Raw genomic sequence first — 20,741 nt, 5'->3', positions numbered from 1 at the left:
GTAGACAGATGAGGCTAATCATTGGCTACAAACTCATCACAAGCAGCCAATCACAGCACTGCAATGATCCCTGTCACTGCACAAAAATGACATCATTACATGACGGCATTTCAGGATGGAGGTTTCTCCACCAGACACATGAATGCATAATGTAATCAAAGCTACTTACAATTGACACCTACACAGACAAGACACAGATCAAACCTGCTTTACCATGCATGACTCATTCAGCCAGTCCACTGGGGCAGTGGGGTCTGGCTGCACTACATGTAAAACCACATCACGTAGCATTTGTCAAGCCAGAAACTGACCTCAGTGATTCATCCAAAAATTCCTGTCTGAGGGGTAAAAGTTGAAACCTGATGTTTTTCCCCCGCAACAACAAATACAGACAAAAAAGGATCACATTTCATCATAAAACACTTTAATTCTTTTGATGCACCCTGTGGGATGTATTCGATGATCAAAGCGACCGATTCACTCTTTGTAATATAACAGTTCTAATGAATGATCTGGACCCTCATATATTGTCTAAAGTGACAGGAAAACAGGATCTGGCCAGGGCTTCAAAAAGTGCCATCACAGCAAACACAGCTAATGCATTTAAGTACTGCAAACATACATTTCAAAATCACAAGTAAGCACACAAAATGAAAATAGTCATTTAGAATATTAAAACGAATCTTTGTAAAAAATATTTAACAATCTTGATAGTAACAGAGAAAACACAATCGTGCAATACACTTCAAAAACCCCTTCTGGACAGTCACTAGTTCCTGTGCAGGGACCTGGCTTAGAGTTCAAAGAAAAGCATGAGCGCAATGTTTGATTGAGAGAAACAGAAAGAATGTGAACTGCAACTCAAACTATAAAGCGTCAAGGGAAAGCTGTTCATACACATTGCTTGAGCTAAAACTTCTTTTCATACATTTTTGGGTGCATTAAACAATTCATAGCAAACATTTTCCCATAAGGATGTGTAGTGTTATGAGATGACACTATAAATGCTTGCCATGATATCTCTTCTTTCCATATCATCAGTAGCAGAGATGGTAGCACCCTGCTGTCTCAGAGCTTATTTGTAAACAATTATTTTTTTTAAAAAGTGCTTCTCCATTTTGGACTAAAATGAGTCTTTTGACATGATAAGCAACATCATGTTGCAAGATGTTTGTTGTGGTTTTTGATCATGTCTTTGTCCGTCCCACTCATGAACGGCTTTCAAACTGCTGTTTCCCTCAAGTCTTTGGATTCTGATTCAGCAGAGTCATGGGTTCCCGCCGTTGCCTCAGCTGAGCTTGAAGGTACTGATGTCTTGTCCTCTGATTGCTCTTTGGATTCTGCAGTGGCAGAACTAGGGTCACTGGGCTCCTCTGGTTCTTTGACCTGGCCCTGGTCTATGTGCAGCTGCAGGAAGTCGGGGACCTCCAGCTGCTCTTTGGTCAGAAGGCCTCGCTGGTCGTCGACCCTGCTGCACTGAGCTCTCGTCAGCATGTCAAGAAACCCTGATGCAGGGAAAATATGTTCATTTTGGCATTTATTTCAAGCATAGAAATAAACAATACTGAGCTATTTTAATCTAAGGTATTGACATTTTGTAGCTGAGAGTATGTCAGCAACACTTACAACTCTCAACTTATTCTTGATTATTTAAGATTTAAAAATATAGAAACAAGAAATCTTTCAGTCCTCATCAAACCACTGTCCTGGCTGGATATTAGGGTTGGGTGATATGGATACAATTATGTATCATGCAAATTCATACTAATGGATGTGGCAATAGTGTATATTTTGTTCTTCCTTGACCTTTAAAACAGTGGCCGATAAAACAGTCTCACCACTTGGTGCATTTAGTAGCTTTTCTGGAGCTTTCAATCTTCTTCATGTAATTGCAATTTTACTCATTGCAATGTAGATTTTTTTTGTAATTCCATCTGCTGAGAAAGAGTGTGTAATAAGTGACAAACACACTTCTTTGTTTCAGAAGGTCAAGAACAAACCAAGCTCAAATTGAGAGATGGTGTATAGATTTAAAAAATAAATAAATAAATAAAATAACACTTGAGAATTGTCATGGATTCCCTATTAACAGTTGTCATTTTTTATCATCTTATGGTATATGTTACCATATTGCCCAACCTTCCTACATACTGCTGAGGTCTCCTACCATCCATGTCGCGGTTCTTACTGGGCTTGGGCTGAGTCTTTGCTCTGTCTGTCTGCAGCGATGATCGGGCCTCCGTGCCACCACCACTCGCTGCTCCTGCCTGCGAGCAAAATGGATTCCAGCATTATCAATATGAGAAATAACATTTCACAGGTTTCAAATCCCACTAATGTTATAAACTACAAATTTTACAAATCACACATTAAGAGAAATTTGTGCTGATAATTTTTGACACAGACTTCGGTGGTGTCCAGAAGCCTTGGACTATGTCCAAAACCACTCCCCATTGTACTCTATAGTGCACTATATTTACTGTTAGCAATTTTATAAAGTGTTTGAATTCAAATTCTATCCTCTCTATAGTGCACTAAAAAATTCCCACAAAGGAATATAATGAAGGTTATTATTCTCCATTCACGTGGAGCCTTGTAGGCCGTCAAATGATGACCTTCATTATATTCAAGATAACAGTCAAAAGCATCTCAGCAGCTCAGTCCGTCCATTAACACTGTCTCACCTGTGTGGCCGAACTGCTGCCTCTGGAAACGTTGGCCTGGTCTCTTCCTGTTCAAACCACACAAAGCTGCATGTTAGTCTCTAGCAGTACTTCCACTTCCAATATAAAAAGTAGTCAGTGGACTGCTGGTGATGCTACACAACTTAACTTCCCCATTGTGTTAAACACTGACATCAGCCAGATAAAATATTCTTGACAAGAATTAAACTGGTCCTCCTGGGATACAGCCACTCTAATCGATTCTATTTCCCTCCTCCTAAATGCAGTGAGTGGAGCTGAGGCAGGGAGCACTGATCCAAAGTGAAGTTGGTTCTGGTTTCTCAGCAGTCAGGAAATGAGGTGAGCGAACTCAAAGTGACACAGCACTCAACAAACCAAATGGACTCGGACATTTCAACCCATAGAAAAGAATGGAGGCACTGAGGAGAGAGGCACACACACACAAAGAAATCAGAGTAGGAGAAAGAGGAACATGCCGACAGTGACGCAGAAAAACCAGGGCAGTAAAATGGACAGTGAAAGGACTTTCTCTTCCCCGCCAGCTAAGAGTCAGTGAGAGCCAAGAAATAGGGAAACACTTTCTAAAACCCAGTAAAGAATCAATTAAATGAAAAGGAAGGCGCAGACAGGGGTCAGGCAGCATTCAGAAGAGATCGCACAAAGCATCACTGATATGTCATGTACAGCTACAACTAACAGTGGACAGAGTGTGTGCCTCTATTAGATTAAATTGAGACTCAGTTCATTCACTCATTGGCTAAGTAGGTTTCTTTTTATCTTGTGGCTGCTTGTGCTCTTGAGGGAGCAGTGTAGTCATGACTAAATGATGTAAACCTGACATCAACATGATTCTTTCTGGTTCACATTAAAGTAAAAACAGTGGGACAGAACATTAACCTTTGGTTTTGTCAAGTCTTAGCGTCTTGTTAGCCAATCTGAACACCGTACCGCTCATGCTCACAGGCTTGTCACTTCCAACCTTAAGCAAAAAAGAAAATAAAACATTAATTATTCCAGTCCGACAGATGCTGACACACAATGATGAAGCATCAAGACCCCACAGATAACGAATCTTGATGCAAAACACAGGGACAGCACATTAATGCATTACTAAGATGGTGTAATTTCATTGGTTATTCCACTAACAAAATAGTGTAACACCTTCAGGTTTCAGCTATCACATTAAAATGACAGATTTGATATAAATATTAACATGCACACTGACGCGTAAACTGCTGCCTAGCAACAGCTGCTGGAGGTGGGAGAGGCAGATGAGTGCTGACAGGAGAGATGGACGGAATTTTTAAAAATGAATATATTTTTAAAATGCCAGACAAGGCAGGTTATCATTAAAGTGATTTTACTTGACTTACCAGACTGTCATTATCTGAGTAATTACTCAAGCACAAACTACAGAGGGTGATCTCACTGATAAATGCATACACTCACTCACCATGGTGACCAGAGCCTCTTGCGGCTTGAGTTGGTGCTTCTGCATCACCTGAGAGAGGGCGTCCTGCAGCGTCTTACTAGACTTCACCACGATCCCCACTGTCTTGCCAGTGAAGGCAATCTCCAGCCTGAAACACATGTGCATTTCAATAACCCCCCACATAGTAACAAGGAGCTGAACCAAGTGGAACACCAGTATAGCATCTCTAAAATCTAGTAATACAAAGCATGTAGTCAGAGAAATCTCCCACCCAATGATATTTTAGTGGGAAATTCACATTTGATTTAATATAGAAACTTATGTAATTACACAGTTAGTGCAAATGATGACTAAAATGATTTCTGCCCAGAAAACCAGTCTATGTCTTGCAGTAACACAAGGACTTCCCTCTAATATGGTGAGGAGTGACATGCTGTAGTGGGGATGGAGGTGTGAAAGCCTGCTGGAGCGTCAAAGACAGAAAAAAAGGGAAGCAAAGGAAGTGGCAGTTGACTCACGCAAACGTCACCCTGAGCTCTAGAGAGACCTGTTGATCTCTCAGTACGGAGCAGTCCTGGTCCAGAGATAAGGGCTGCTGCAGAGAGAGTAGAGTGCATCAGATCAGACAGAGAAAGTAAAGTCTTTTTCAATGATGTGAGCTTCAAATGGGGACACTTTAGAATAAGTTTCGCAAAGTTACAGACATGAAATGAGGGAGTGGGATGAGGCAGTGAGAAGTTGAGAGGATGTTAGAACAGGAACAGGGTAGTCATCTTTCTCATACCGCCTGTTGCAAAACAACTGTGAAGTGCCATAGAGTTTGAACAGCTACTTGAGTTAAAGCTGGGGCTGGTGCAGGAGACAGCGCAGCTGAGCACTCACCTTGTCTTTCCCGTGAAGGTAGATGATGACATCTTTCAGTGGGAAGCCTCTCTTTTCACACAAGCTGGCAAGCATGTCTTTGATGGGTTGGCCATTGCGTGTGGGGGCCAGGGAGGCGCTTCCATCGGGTAGGTAGACACAGCAGTAGCCACCCTCCAACTCTATCCGACTCCCACCTCCCTGATCTGGAGACCGGGGAGTTGATTTGCCATTCTGCACCACAGATGGACAAGAGAGGAAAGGATTTAAGAGTGAAAAATATACTCAAAAATTAGTTGATTTATTTTATGGCAGAGATTTGCCACCTCATAGACTGCATTTAGTCATTTATGTCATTCATTCATTCACAGTAATTAATTTCTGATCAACCAGTTTCAGCTTCAGTACAAACCCTTTGTCACAAATGCACTGACCTCTATCTGCCTGTAGAGGGAGCCAAGCTCCACACTGCTGGTTGACTTCACTGTCATGTGGGACTCTTTCTGGGAGATTGGACTCTGGGTGTTTGATGTATCTATTGTTATCGACGGGAAGAGAACAAGACGAGAGCCAGGCAGGAAGTGTCAAATAATGCCACAGGAAGTACATTAAAGCATAACACGGTAGCACAAGATCAGCCATCTGACAGGCACTACCTCCCCAAGATCCTCTTTTCTGTCGCTGTTTTTCTGAGGCACTTTTGCCCCCTGGCAAGCTGTTAGAGTCTGACTTCTTGTTCTGTTTGAGACAGTGATGAAATAAAGCCATTACAGCACAATCAAACAAGAATCGTTCACATTTACCCCTCCCTGTCCCTCAGCCCATTTTCCCCCAGTCTATCTACCTTCTTGTTACTGAGCGAGGGGCTTCTGGAGGACACGTCCTCCCAGGATCCCATGTGGACTGGCTCGTTAGAGAGCTGAGGTAGAAGTTTTCCTTCTACACTTGCCAAGGTGCAATTTTGGTAAAGAGGAGAGCGCACAAAGCGTCTGTAGCTGTCCATCTTCATCAGCTTAAATATCTGATGCAAAGCAGGAGCAGTCAAGTCAGCCAAGGCATCAACACTGTATTATCAAGCTAATATGAGTATGGACTCTAAACAGACCTGTGTTTGAGCCTTGTTAAACATGTCAGGTGTGGGCTGCTCCAGGTCCTTCTCCTCTGTCTTGGCGGTGTCATCAATGTTGACTGAGTAGGGAGCGCTGTCAGACAGGTAGGTGTTGTAGATAGAGCGAGCCACCGCTTTCAGCTGGAAAAGCAACAGCTTCCTCAGACTGAATCATCCTCTTGATTACTTACGACCTTAACTTTGTTTCGTAATCATTGTTTTTGAGCCAGTTACACATCAACAACAATAAACCCCAACGGCACATTGAACCAGTTTACATGTGAGTGTTTAGCTTTCAATAGGCTCCCAAGAAGCCACTCAGTGAGGTTATATTGTCACTGGCTCAGTGTTTTTCCTTCGAGTGTTGGGCACTTCCTGTACCAAGAATCAAATCGACCCTTTCCAAGCATGCACACTGCACGTCATACAATCAATGAGTCGCTAAAAGTCTAGTCATTTCCCAGAGAGCTGAGAAATCACAGAACAAAAGTTGATGTTAGCTTTTAAAGCTCCCCAGCTGGCCCCTTTTATTTGAAAGATTGGTGTAGCAGAGGGCAGATATCTTAAAAAAAAGTTTCATACATCATTGAAGTCAACAGGAAACGTTTGTTTTCTATGTAAAGCTTGTTAACTGACTTAAAAAAAGCACATCACTAGATCGCACAGCTGCAGATCACTACACAGATACAATAATAGCAACATGGCCAACAAGTTGCCCTCCCACATTCAACTTCTTGTCTACAATGAAAAAACACGTTTCAGGAAAATTACCATGAGGGTATTTATAAACACACAACAGCATAATGAATGACAATAAGCTAATTCACCATGTAAAGAGGTAAAACGGTGCGATCATACCTCATCCAATGAGGTGGCTGGAATCCTCCTGAACTTTTCACAAGCTTGCCAGAATAAGATGTTCTCCGCACTCACCTCAGACTTCAAGAAGGCCTGTGGACACACACACACACACACACACACACACACACACACACACACAATGAGGGGTCATTGGAAAAAATCAACACTTCAATTATTTTTGAACTTGTTGACAATTACAACATAACACTCGTGCATGTTGAGTGTGACTCACCGTAAAGTAACGGACCCCAGAGGGGTCCTCCAGTAGCTTCTCAAATGAAACTGCCCAGCTCAGTATGCTGTTGGCGGGGGCAGCCTCTCCACCGGGAGTCCCTGGAAGGCTGGAGCTGCTGCCTCCACAGCCCCGTGCAGACATGTTCAACTCTACAACAGATCCAGACACAAACACACCCATTTATCAGCAGAGGAAATCATGACCAAGAATGAGACTGAATCAGATATTTTCTTCTGTCATGCTCGGACATGTTCAGATTGTAGAAATGTGACATGTACAGGATTGTCAGTGTGCACGTTGACTGTTCAGGCTTACCTCCATCTGACACTGCCTGGCTCTGTGGAGAGAGAGAGAGAGAGAGAGAGAGAGAGAGAGAGAGAGAGAGAGAGCAGATAACTTTACAACAGCAGTAAAGCAAACGAAAACTTAAGAAAACATCTGACAAGATGAAATACACCTTACTGAGGTCATCGAGGACGAGCTCTCTGTGGTATCACTGGGTAAATTCCTGTATTACACAATAAACTCACCTCTCACTTAAACAGTCACTTGACTGGAACAGAAAATCATAATAACAACCTAACTGTATGTATAATAATATAATTCGTTCTCATGTCTAAGATGAGTAACTACACAACTAAACCACAGAACTATAAATGCACTGAGTGATCAGTGCATCAAAATATTACGCTATTAGTTTCACAAAGTGACTGAAGTTCGTTCAAGCTAGACACATGTATTCAGAGCACATTAGCATACATTTAGGAAGTGAAATGTGAACAGCAGCTGCGTGGTTTTTTACTTTTTGTTTTTTCCCTCGATGTAACAGTGTAGTGCAATCAGCCAAAGCTGTTTTCACAGGAAGTGGTTGTGACACTGATGACAATAGCTCTCATTCAGCTTTCAGAGCTCACAAAATCCACATCTTGTAAAAGGTTCTTTCCATTTCAATTCAGTCACGTTCACAGTTAAAAACTGAATTCTGCAAACTCTTTGCACACAAGCCTGTGTTCACAAAAACGTTTGCAAGCTAGTCACGTTAATCAAGGTGCCTAAATACTGAACCAAATAAGATCAGCAGGGACATCTGTTTTAAGTGATTTGGTGAAACACTGGATGCTCAGATCCAAGAACGCACACACAGAAAAGCTCCTGCTTGAGAGTGGTGTGATACTGAAATATCACTTAGAGAGATGCAGACTGACACAAAGCACAAAGCTCCTGGGTTTTAATACAAAGACCTTTCTGCTGTTTGTTTCTCTTGCCCATCCTGGTTTCCTCTGGGTGCTCTGGTTTCCTCCCACAGTCCACAGACATGTGGGTTCCAACTCAAAAATTGCTAAAGTGTGTAAATGTGAGCGTGAGAATGTGAGAGTGTGTGTGTGTGTGTGTGTGATTGTGTGTAGGTATGTCCTGTCCAAAGTAATCACGGTGTAACAGTTTGTGAAAGTAAAGATGAAAGTGACATAGTCACCAATAACAGTGTTCACACTCTCAGTGCCACTTGGTCCATCGAATGGTCCAACCTGTGTGCTTATAAAGAACATAAAGAAGTTGTCTTAATGTTTAATCACATACCAATGGGCTAACTCTGATCACTTCTGTTGGTTCTTTTTTAAATCTTGCTTTCATTTTCATCCTCACATTTCATATTTGACCTCCTCTTCATTGTTAGCTAATCTGTGTTTGACATCCCACCTCCGTCATTAATGCCTGTGCAGCTTTCTTGATTGTTTAAAGCAGGTTTGAATTTGCCTAACCATTTTGGCTCAGTGTCAGTTCTGTGAAATGTCTTGAATGCCAGTCAACTCTAAAGGTTAACTGAAGTCAGGATTTTCACAGAAAGTCCAGTTTATCTTGACCTCATTTCTGGAACAACACACATCACTGCTGCATCATACTGAAAGGTACGTGTCATATTTCGAGTGCGAAAACATTTCTCTCAGCATCAACGCGTGACCAAAAAAAAAAAAAATCCAGGTAAATCCAAAGAGGCTAAAACTAGCTCTGAGTTTTAAAGTGACACAGAAGTCCTGTGACACACAATCTGACAGTTGTCTCTGCTCAATATAGGGTGTGGGGCCAAAGCCCAACTTCTATGCAAAAAATAACTACACTTAATGTTTTCTTAAACTTGCCAGTGAGAAGACATACTGTATGTGCGTGAATTTTAGGCAACAGTTCAAAGACAGCTGCTCTTTGTAAACTTTGAGCATAAAAGGTTGATATGAGCTGGCTGTTTCTGCAGGTGTTAGCCTCACTGTGACTCCACCTCTTCACTTTTTATGCTCAACTGCTCAAACTGTGGCCCCAAAAACACATGTCAGTGCCTACAAATACACTTCTCAGGAGAAGCCAAGTCACTCTTCATACACAGTTCACCATAATGAAAGCCACAGCTTCATCGTCTTTCTTGAGCACCTTTCATTCCCATTCACTGCAGCAGAAAATAATATCTAAGGATTAGGATTCTCCGGAAATCCTTTGAAGGAGAGTAAAGATATGCAAACACAGTCTATGTGAGGGAAGAGTTTGATGCAGCACCAATTATAGGAACTTTGCCAATCACACAAAATGCAAAGCACAGAGAGCCTTTTTAAACCATAGCACCACCATCCATTTCTTCTCTGCCTCTGCAAAATACATCTTTACATACACTTTCACACCTTTAGCAGGGTTAAACCAAATCTTGAAACATAATGGTCTCACACAGAGTAGACCAAAGCCAGCTCAGCCTACACATGACAGATTGGCAAACAGGCATGGCTCCGTTTCCGCTTCTGACTCAGGCAAGCCCGGTCTGTTTTCAGTAGCAACCGACACACAGTCTGATTGGTTCTGGCACTGCTGAGGAGTGAAGACAGATAATACAAGCCACCACAAGAAAACTGCGCTGCCGTTCTCTCGGCACTCTGGCCTGGATGTCAGCTTAATAGTATCAGCATGGAGAAAAAAAAAAAAAAAAAAAAAAGCAGACTGAGAGAAACTTCGAAGACATTCCTTCTTTTTTACAAATTATAACATGGCTGCAACTTAACAAGTGTTCAACACACCCAACCCCAACTCATCCTCTTAAACAGAAGCACACCCCCGATCTTGAACTTCCACTATATATGGCCTGATAAAACTTTCTTCCTTTGCACATCATATATGGATGAACAAACCACTGGATCCACGGACAGCTGCAGAACCAAACCGAGCCTAACAAGGCTGCTGCCAACTCACCATGTGGCCAATAGGAATCCCTAGAGCATTGCAGTTCTTCGCCATGCTGGCCCAGACACCAGACTACAAACTGAAGCCTTGTGCGACTTGTACACTGTCAGGGGACACAGTGAAGTGCTCCACCCAAAAATGATGCACACTCTTCACACACTCACACACACACAAAAATTCATCACTTAGGTCTTCTTGTCACTTCCTGCCTGGAAGGGAAGTCTTGCCATAGCAACAAGCCACAAAAGAGGAAGTATGGTTACTATGATCAAACTGTTCTCAGCCTACATCTTGAGAAATACTGTGATGTGGGAACACTGACAGGACAGATGTACTCATCCTGCTTTTGATGTGCAGTCACTATAAAACTCACTTGACACAGCTTTATGCCATTACACACCCTAGGTGGCAAAGCTGCAACTACAGTGCTACATCTAAGACATTTTTAGCACATGCCATTGAAATTTAGAGGAGATGTACAAAGACATCACGTTTCCTCCTGATTCATTTCATAATCCTGCCATACAGAAGTTTAATTCTCCAACCCTCACTAAACTTCTGCTCTACAAGCGCTTTCAGCTTTACATCTCTCAGACTATTATTTGCTGTCTTTTGAAAACGTAAGTTCAATATCTCAATGAAGTCCACCATTAAACGAGCACCATTCCGTAGCTGTAATGATTAAATGAATGTAGATCGATTCCGAACCGGTACACCACCAAAACACTGTGACACAGGCATGCGCCCTCCGATCAGCTTGTGTGAAGTGATCGTCATACCTCGTTGTGCACCGTGATGCCACCGGCCACGGTGCACCGCCTGTCATATTTCCTGTTTTGCTTTAGTGCTGCAAATTTCGCCAGGCGGTAGAACCTGTGAGAAAGTCCTCTGAAAGTGACCATGTTCAGAGAGAGCTGCAGAACTCCAGCAGAGAGCTGCAAGCTGTCAGGTCACAGTCAATCACCAGCTCTGATCTCAGGTGAAGCAGGACCTTTTAATTAAGGGTGCATACCCCCCCCCCCCACCCCGGAGAAATTGTTGGTTTCATAGCTAAATTATTGTCAGTTTTAGGAGTCAAGTGTCAGCAACTTTCCTGTCTGCTTTTGCCTGGCTTCCAGAGTTATTATGCAAAGTGGCTGTGCATATGCAGCAAAGGCTTATATGTAATGGCCGTTTTGTTTTTGAACTTTCAAGAGGTCAGACAAGCAAAGTAGTTTAGTCTATAAACAAATACTTGAGAGCTTATTTCATTTATTTGACCCTTGGTGATTTGGTATCACCGTGAACTCTCGCGATTCACTGTTTCAAAGACAAGATTTCTAGACAACATGGAAATGCAAAGAAATCAGCCTAACAGTCTATGTGCCTGTCTGGACACATTGTGCTACACAGAAACTGAAAACAAAAAAAAAAAAAAAAAAAAAAAAAGAGTGGCGTCAGAAGGAGAAATGTGAAACTGTTACCTAAATTAACATCCGAATAGCAGCACAGTAATTTCTGTTCTGCAGTAATTTCAGCTTTGTGTGCTACTGTAGCTGTAGGCCTTTGACACCATCTTGTCCAGAATGACGTGTGTGTAAAGCTGAGAGATCACTTTCCTGAGTGTAATGTGCAGCTTTTGTGCTTTAATTTTCCACAATGTGAATCATTAGGTTGAATAAATATTAAGCCAGTAAGCTTGTTCTCGTCATGTTTACTTTTCTGTCAGCAGATATGACTCGCACCCTAACATGCGAATTTTACCACAACCTAAATTTATCTACTGATTAAGCTTTATTCTTATTGTCAAAATCTAAGGTTGCTGAGAACTCAGTTGTCCGGGTTTACTTTCTCCAGTAGCAGACTGACAGCAAAATTAGTTTTCCCAGTGGCTCACACCACTGAGAAAACTAATGTTGTAAATTTAGGTAACAGTTTCACACACTAACAGTTCAATGTTCTCTTTAACAGGCTGACTCTGGATCAAGACATGATATGGAGGCATAATAGACATAATCTTATTTGTTATTTCCCTGTCGAAAACAACAAAGTGTTTACAGGCAGATAGAATAGCTCAGGGCTTATAATTAGTGCTTTCACTAGTGGGTTTCAGCCACATCATTTATAGGCAGTGCTGGAGTAAGGTTAAGGTTTGGTTGAAGTTAATATAACAGGATTTTCATTTTCATGGCAAGTTTGTTTATTAAAAGAGTGGTAAGGTGGCTGAGAGCCCATTTGAATCCAGAAAAACCAGTTCACTTCTGTATGGACTTTGCATGTTCATCTTGTGTCTGCACAGGTGCTTTCCTTCTAAAGTCTAAGCACGTAAAAGTTTGGTTCAATAAACTCTAAATTGATAAAAGCTGAGGAAAAAAAAAGGATGGCTGAGAAAAATGATGGCTGATCAGCAGTGCTCTCTACTGGCCACTATGTGAATATGTACTGTGTACGAGGGTCATTCATGACTTCTGTAAAAGGTGATGTATTTCCAAGCTTCAGTTCTTCAAAGTCAGTCAGTTTGGCTGTAAACAGTAGTGAGCAAAGTTACCCCTAATATTTCACATTTTATGATGAGTGCAAAGGCTGTGGATAGTTTGCATAATTAAACCTCTGTTTTGCTGATAGCAGGCCATACTTCAGGTTACCTGTCTTTCTTTCCACCTCTCTCTCTCTGCCTCACGCCTATTTTTATTTTTATCAGTAGCAGGTGTAAAAATTCCACCATTTTAACCTCAGTGTTACTTAACAACATGAAGCAAACAGCAACAACGGCTTGACTGTCATCGTTGCCGACACTTTCACCAACAAACATGCAAACAGCTGTGCTGTTTTTTCTTTGAACTTCCAGAAACAGCTTTATTTGCATCCGTATCAGTGTTTATGATCAGTTCTGCCTTTCCTTTTCCAATGCAAAGACCATTATGTGAGGCACAGCAGAGCAGGTCATCATTCAGCTTTGTGTGAAGAGACAGCACCACCACAGGTAAAATTAAAAAGCAAAACATTATTATATTATTTATTAGCTTTATAATGATATATAATAGCTCATGTAGAAGGTGTTAATGTGTCAGTGCTGTGACATTTACTACTCCTGATTTGTTTAAATGCTGAATACTTGTCTCATTTGATTCTTAAGTTAATTCTGAACCTAGATCTTTTCCAGCAGAGAATCGTCATGAGAGAGACATCCCTATATTGTCTGCTTGGTCACCTCATCATTGGTAAGGGACCTATAATGTGTTTGTGTGTATTTTTCAATATATGTGCCTGTTTAACTCTGCACATTGAATCTGTACATTACCTCTTTATTCTCTTATTCTAGTTAGCGTTGCCTCTAGCTGTGTTTCTGTCCATTGTCTGAGATGTAACATTTCACAGAATGAAGGTAAAAAAAAAAAATTAAAAAAAAAATCAAACAAAACCTCTTACTCTATTTATAGACTGCATCTGTAAATGTTATGTAGCAGCTAATGTACCTGAACATTGCCTGCCATTATGTAACTGCGAAGCAACATGCAAAAGGAAAAGGTTCTTAATGGTATTCCTTCCATCTCTGTCTTCCCTATAGATTACTGTAAATTCTGCTTAAAACCTATCTGCGTTAATGGTTGGTGCCCTCTTTCTTCTCCTTTGTTTGTTTCAAGATAAATCTAAAATAAAAATAAGTTAATAAGAGTAGGTACATTAAAATGACTGTATTCATTTTTTTCCATGTTGACTATTCTCTTTACATATTCAGATACACTACATGCAAATAAACCATCAAGCTGCAAAAAAGGTAACCTGTACCAATACCCTTGTCTGTGGCAGTGCACTAAAACACATTAAGTGACTTGTGGGTGATTACTTAACACTGTCACTGTTGTTTTCCTCTGCTTAAATATTTATTCTGCCCATCAGATTTCCGGGTTTATATCAACAGCACTGGATCCAACGCCAAGGAGGGTGACACGATCACTCTAACTTGTGGCCATAACGTTCCCAATTTGAATCTGACACTTGGGTGGAAGAAGGATGGGAAGGAAATCCATGAAAACAAAAACATGAGCTCCATAGTTCTCGATAAAGTGCTGTCACCTAGTGCAGGCCAGTACATCTGCTATGTGAATAGCTCATGTGGCAATTATGAGTCTGTGCCACACATTGTCACCGTAGAGAGTAAGTTGACATCTCCCTGCTTATTTCACACAGTTACCTTTATCTCTAAAATGTAGATAGCACATAAAAAGAATGAACCAGACGCCTGAATGTAGTGCTTTTTACGAGTTCTAAATTGAAAATAAAATAGCAGTAATCCTTCAGCATGTGTTCCTATGTAACTGACTGTGTGTCCTCATCCAGACAACAATGCGGTCCTCCTGGTGATCTGTGGTGTTGCAGCTTTGGTCTTGGTCCTGATTTTGGGTCTGGCAATGAAGTTCAAGCTGAAAAGAGACAACGGTAAGAGCTCACTTCCGGCTGTCTGTGCTATTAAGCCGACAGCTAATAGAGAATGAAAAACTTAAGTTTCAGTGCCTCCTCTTTCTCAAATATATCATCTTAAATCCATGATGATGATGTAGATGGTAGGTTTCTCCCTGGTACAATTAATATATTTTGAACATTTCAAAGCAATAATTAGACATTTTGGGAAAATTGCTTTTTCACCTTAACTTTGCAAAGATGAGCTACATACGAATTTCAACACCATACTCATGACTCGACATTTAAGATGAAGCTGGAGCAGAAGCCAGTTAGCTTAGCTGTCACCTCCAAGAAATAATCCAGCACATCACCTCCATAAGACAAGATGAATAAGATAAAATGTAATAATAAGTGAACTTTAGAAGTGCTGGTAGATGGATTTTGTTACATTTGGAAAGAGCCAGGCTAGCTGTTCCCCCCTGCTACCAATCTTTGTGCCAAGCTAAGGCATTTGGCTGATGGCTCCAGCTATATATTTAGTGTACAGACATGAGTGTTGTCTCATCTCTGCAGTTCCAAAATTGAACTGTCCAGAATTTTTTTGCACACTGCTTATCTTAGAATGTGAATTTTCTTTATGTACATTATCAAGTGTGACACCCCCTTTGTGTTTCTGCAGCTAAACACAAAGCGAGGATGGCGCAGAGGGCGTTGGACGGGAGGACTGGTGGTCCAGCTCCATTTACGCCAAGGGAGTCCTAAATAAGACATTATTACACCCAAAATGAATCAGTGCTGATATTGTTTCACAATCTGTTGTTGTTGTTGTAGTAGTATATGATAGATAAATAAAACCACTTTAATCCCAAAGTCTTTGAGGCTAAGTGTGTGTGATCAGGTGAAGTCACAAGCTTATGTAGGGGCCATTTCCAGTCGAGGGTGGTTCCATTGTGTAACACGGCAGTCATGTTAACCACGCCCACTGACCAGAAAGCCTGTTCAGTTGAGGAAAAGGGCCTAGAAATGTTTTAATCCAGACGCAGGACAGGCGTGCTCAAACTAATCCGACTGAATGCTCTACTCACAGGAACACACACTACACAGAGCAGCTTTATGGCGGCTGGCATGTAATGGATATATGGGATGATAATGCTTTCCTCTCCTCTCCAAGAGAGGGATGGATGTGGGATTTGAGAGTTGACTTATGAACACACTTATGAAATACAAAGTTCCCCTGCTCAACAACATGATATAATCCCTTGGAGTTGATGTGTAAAGATCTATGCAGACTGTCGGTTCTCATGCTGCCCTGAGTGTGCTTGTTTTCCTACATTAACAGTTCAGCCATATGGCAAAGTGGCAGAACTTTTTTTTCTCCCCATTATATCTGAGTGTGTGAGAGTGTGTCAGGAAGGACTGTTTATTCAGTTTCCTCCTATAGCAGGTGGCTAAGGGATAATCCAGGTAAAGCCACTGCAAAGTGGAGATGGAGGGATGGACAGAGGAAGGGGGGAGGGTGGATGGGGTGGCCTTTGCATGGATGACTAGGGCTAATTCTGGCCTTCTAATCCCAGTCCCGTCCACCCTCCCCCTCTTCCTGCTTGCTAACTCCACGGCGACAGTGCAATTGATTCCCAGGTAGACATTACTATCACATACACACATAGCACTGAACCCACCAAAGTTTACTGAGGAGGAAGAGGGAAAAGAAAAAGGCTGCTGGTACCTTTTCTGGACAGTTAGCCTGGGTGACCTGGATAGCTAACACACTTGTGTGAGTTTCACTGGAGAATGTAGCTGCAGCCTCCAGCGAAGCCACGGGAAACACGCCACCATGGGAGAAGCTCAAAAGGTAAGTGACCTGATCTGGAGCCACAGGACTTATAGAACCAAATGTGAATCTTTGGTATTTGTTTGATACAGAAGAATTTCTCACATGTGGCTGTGAATTCCATTGTATGATCCATCAAGTGTAAATCATCAAGTGTTTTACAGAATTTCTGTATATAGATGCAGCTCTCAGACATGGTGGTCGGATTATCTAAATTCCTTGGCTTGTCCAATTGTGTTGATACAATATAAAAACTGTAATTGTACATCAAAAGTGAACCTTCAATTCCCTTTCATGTACAGTTAACCACACATACACTGTAGTATCTATCACCTTGAATCAAGCATTTAAAGCTGATAAAGCATTTAAAGTGGGTCTTTTGTCAGCAGTCTGCAGTTGTGCAACCTTGCTTGAGATTAAACAGAAAAAGTGGTGAATAACTATATGAATAAAGTTCTAATGGTGCTTTTCCAAATGAAGCAACAGATTAATTCTTACAGAATGAGGGGGTGGGAGCTATACAGTAGCTGCAGATATTAGGCCTGGAGATTGGTCGGTGAGTGGGTGGAGCATGATGGCCACTCATGTGTATGTGCTCAACAGTGGCGTGCATAAGGGGAGCTTTGACCTCAAACTGGAAAGAGGTCAGTGGGATTTTCATCAGTTTTCAGGTGTTAAGTAAGTCTTTTCTTATCTACCTCCGGATATTATAAGAAACATACCACCCCTTAAAAAAAGGGAAAGGTCTTGTCCTTATTCTCATTGTAATATTGTGGTTTTCCAAATACATGGTGTCAATAACAGCTGAGCCCAGTGTTTTGATTTAATTTTGATCAACACCTTAGTCACATTTTTATTATTACTGAACCGTTCCTATGCTTTCCTATTCTAAACAGAAACATTTCAAAATTGAAAATCCGATGACAAATGACCAGTCATGACACTTCATGATTTCCACAGAAGACAAGTACATTCTACAAGTACTGAAGGATGCTACGAATGGTCTGCATGGCACTGCCTTTTCACTATTCCTCCACCTGACCCCCTCCTCCTCTATGCAGGGCTTACTCTCTGTCATTGAGAAACTGAAGGGATCCACAGAGCAGGAGGTCAGGATAGTGCTTCTGGGGCTGGACAACGCCGGCAAGACCACCCTGCTCAAAAGCCTCGCCTCTGAGGATGTGAACACCATCACACCGACACAGGTGAGGGGTTGCTAAAAATGACATGCTCACACCCACACATCGTCACCTTAAGGATACAGTATGGCATTAAGCAAGGCACACCACAAAAATGACTGTGTGCTTCATGAACAGCTGAGCCACTTTATAACATCATTACCTAATGCTCATCGTTAACTGTGTTTTAGATAAACAGGTTCATCTGTCAGAGGTATTCTCTCAACATTTTGTGTTTTCATGCTACTGTAACCCAGCATGAGAAAGGGCAGGGGGATTGTGTCTAATCTTGTGACACCGGCGCACGCTCTCGCTCAAAGTAATGAGATTCAGATGACCTTTGCTTTTCTGACACTCTGTGAAATGAAATGATTGGTCCTACAGTGCACATGCTTTCGCCGCTAATCAGTAAAACAGTGATGTGAGGATGTCAGATCATCCTGTTATAGCATATGTTAAATAACCTTTCATCAGGAGATAAACCGTGGCCTTACATTACCTTCCTGATTTACATGCTCTCAACACAATTTCTGAGAAGATCCCAGCGAGGTCCCTTTTTTTTTTTTTTATCATTCCCTTCGGATGTGATTATCTAACCTCTAATATGATTATCTAATACCACTGCATTAAACTGAAACAGCCAAGACATAGAGCAAATGTACTGCCAGCTCCTGGACGGGTGTGACAGCTCATCAGGCACCAGGCAGAGAGGAAGCAGTTCAGTACAACGTGGCAATGGTCACCACAAAGCTAAATCAGACTTGACACATAAACACATACACTGCACTTGATCCTTCCAGTCTTATCCTCAGATTTGCTCCTCAGCTGGCCCTCAGGATAAACTTGTTATACAACCTCTCCGACTGAAGCAGAAAGAAGCTGCGTTATGAAAAACAACTACGGATTAACACAGTGACCATTTCCTTATAAACACCTAGAGCATACGTTGCGCTCCTGCAGATACGTAATGAGATTGCAATACAGAGTAACCAAACACTGCTTAATTCAATACACACACCTGTGATCTAGTCCATTGCCACTTGATGAATTCTTTCACAACCATTTGCAAGGCTTTCCAGGTGCTGCGTGCTGGCACTGTGAGTAACTGAGGGCACTGATGTGCAGTACAGTGACTCCTGCTTTGTGTTTCACTTCAGGGCTTCAACATAAAGAGTGTTGCCTCACATGGCATGAAACTCAACGTATGGGACATTGGAGGACAGAGGAAGATCAGGCCCTTCTGGAAAAAGTACCTGGAAAACACAGACCTGTTGGTGAGTGACTACTGTAAACTTCATTCAAACTTAACCCCAGAAAGAACTGGTTCATTCTTTATTTGGTTGTTCAAAGTTGTTACTAGTCACTGAAAATACATAAAAGAATATAAAGGAAACAATAAAAAGGCATGTCACTGAAACGTAGTAAAAGACATACATTGTCACACTATTCACAGCACAAAGAGCTGAAAGCCAATGCTGAATTGCTCAGGGAAAGAGACCACATAAACACACAAGTTAAGCACTATAATCATACAAAAACTGTAATTTTAAGAAAGGGACGTGACAGCTGTATGTTTTATTCTCAAGTAAAACTGACTTGCTGCTGCACAGGAGCAGCTTTATACTAAGATAGTCACTGACATGCAGATGAAATACTTAAGTCATTACTTTTTTTTTTCTTCCTTGTAATAAATCGGAGTATGATCTCACTGTTATGTATTTGCTCTTTCAGATTTATGTTATCGACAGTGCAGACAAGAAGAGGTTTGAAGAGACAGGACTGGTGAGCTTGACATCTGACAAAAACCATGCCTAAAACTGAAGTCGATTAAACTGATATATGAAAGTCGTGTTTTTGTGTGTGTGTATGAGCAGGAGCTGTCCGAGCTGATCGATGAGGAGAATCTAAAAGGCGTTCCAGTGCTCATCTTTGCCAACAAGCAGGATCTGGCCACAGCGTCACCAGCCAGCGAGATCGCTGAGGGACTCAACCTGCATACGTACCGGGACCGTGAGTGGCAGATTCAGGCCTGCTCAGCTGTGTCTGGGGAGGGAGTTCAGGTCAGACCCTTCTTGATTTATTGATTTCTCCTTCAGATGGAACATAATTAACCTTATAAAAGTGCTCTCCGTCTTCCTGCTGCACAAAATTGTACTGATCAGTCTGAAGTGTTTGTATGGGCAACCTCTTTGACTTGCTTTGTTTGTTTTACTCCCATTTCTCCAGGATGGCATGAACTGGATTTGCAACAACATTGTGAACAAGAAGAAGTGAACCAGCGCCAGCACTGACCAGAGTCAAACTGAGAACCAGCTTCTCATAAGGGATTAAAAAAATATTTCACATGATTAAATATCAACACACCTCACCTATGACAGATCCTGCTCCCATCACAGATTTGAAACACTAATTTTGTTTTTACAATTTGTGTCATTTTTATGAAAACTTTGCAAATGTAGCTGATTTAATTGTAACATTATTAGCTACGATAAGTGAATTATTAATCATTGTTGTGCCCCAGAAATGTATGTTTTTGTTCCCTTTATCCCGAGGATTCTTGTCTGGTGAATCTGTGTGTTTTCTTAAGTACTGAGAAAACCAATCTGAGTGTGTAGCCATGTAGAACTGTTGGGGTTTGTCATTTAAATAGACACCAGTTCAGCGTGAGTGTAAAGTATGTGTTTTGAGATTTTTGACAGTAAAAGAATTAGTCATTTCTGCTGTTGTGCTTTCGTGTAATCGCATTCTCCAAGCACACATACATACACACGCAGGCAATAAGAGCAGACATATATATAGTGAAATAATAGTTTCAAAAACTATCATCGAAACACAGAAAACGCATGAATGTCTCTGTAAATGCCAGCCCTTCCCTGAGTGACATGGAGAACAATAACAGGCTGATCTGCTGCTGCTCAGCCATCATCTTGCTTTATTTGCACGCCACGATGA

The 20,741-nt window shown here is 41.5% G+C and overlaps 3 protein-coding genes across 9 annotated transcripts; 2 read left to right on the top strand and 1 right to left on the bottom strand.

The window, feature by feature from the left end:
- Window positions 1–402: 402 nt before the first annotated feature.
- rgs14b (regulator of G protein signaling 14b) lies at window positions 403–11,366 on the bottom strand. 7 transcript variants are annotated; one of them, XM_071457945.1, is made up of 15 exons: window positions 10,407–10,554; window positions 7,497–7,518; window positions 7,179–7,330; window positions 6,944–7,036; window positions 6,083–6,226; window positions 5,822–5,998; window positions 5,634–5,715; window positions 5,412–5,512; window positions 4,999–5,211; window positions 4,635–4,708; window positions 4,138–4,264; window positions 3,582–3,663; window positions 2,685–2,731; window positions 2,189–2,267; window positions 403–1,505 (listed from the first exon to the last, which is right to left on the bottom strand). In XM_071457945.1, the coding sequence occupies exons 1-15, from the start codon at window positions 10,449–10,451 to the stop codon at window positions 1,222–1,224; spliced, it is 1,722 nt and encodes a 573-aa protein (XP_071314046.1). In that variant the 5' UTR covers window positions 10,452–10,554; the 3' UTR covers window positions 403–1,221. The 7 variants fall into 7 exon arrangements, with proteins under 7 accessions (XP_071314046.1, XP_071314045.1, XP_071314041.1 ...); XM_071457944.1 differs by having other exon boundaries at window positions 2,168–2,267; window positions 10,407–10,552; XM_071457940.1 differs by lacking the exon at window positions 10,407–10,554 and adding an exon at window positions 11,177–11,366 and having other exon boundaries at window positions 1,073–1,505; window positions 2,168–2,267; window positions 4,635–4,711.
- A 1,603-nt stretch (window positions 11,367–12,969) lies between these two features.
- LOC139606070 (uncharacterized) lies at window positions 12,970–15,859 on the top strand. Its single transcript, XM_071458072.1, has 8 exons — window positions 12,970–13,359; window positions 13,543–13,597; window positions 13,699–13,761; window positions 13,945–13,983; window positions 14,116–14,154; window positions 14,277–14,534; window positions 14,718–14,816; window positions 15,460–15,859. Exons 2-8 carry the CDS (start codon window positions 13,552–13,554, stop codon window positions 15,540–15,542), a joined length of 627 nt encoding a protein of 208 aa, XP_071314173.1. The 5' UTR covers window positions 12,970–13,359; window positions 13,543–13,551; the 3' UTR covers window positions 15,543–15,859.
- A 551-nt stretch (window positions 15,860–16,410) lies between these two features.
- arl3l1 (ADP ribosylation factor like GTPase 3, like 1) lies at window positions 16,411–20,507 on the top strand. The gene is made up of 6 exons (XM_071458316.1): window positions 16,411–16,632; window positions 17,673–17,816; window positions 18,947–19,063; window positions 19,521–19,571; window positions 19,664–19,849; window positions 20,016–20,507. Exons 1-6 carry the CDS (start codon window positions 16,615–16,617, stop codon window positions 20,061–20,063), a joined length of 564 nt encoding a protein of 187 aa, XP_071314417.1. The 5' UTR covers window positions 16,411–16,614; the 3' UTR covers window positions 20,064–20,507.
- The last annotated feature ends 234 nt before the right edge of the window (window positions 20,508–20,741 follow it).

Source organism: Trachinotus anak, unplaced genomic scaffold (genome assembly GCF_046630095.1).
Source record: "Trachinotus anak isolate AG129_WGS33_773 ecotype Australia unplaced genomic scaffold, CSIRO_AGI_Tana_v1 ptg000021l, whole genome shotgun sequence".
Lineage (NCBI taxonomy): Eukaryota > Metazoa > Chordata > Actinopteri > Carangiformes > Carangidae > Trachinotus > Trachinotus anak.
Note: the sequence above shows the minus strand (reverse complement) of the source record. Positions and strands in the feature narration are given on the sequence as shown.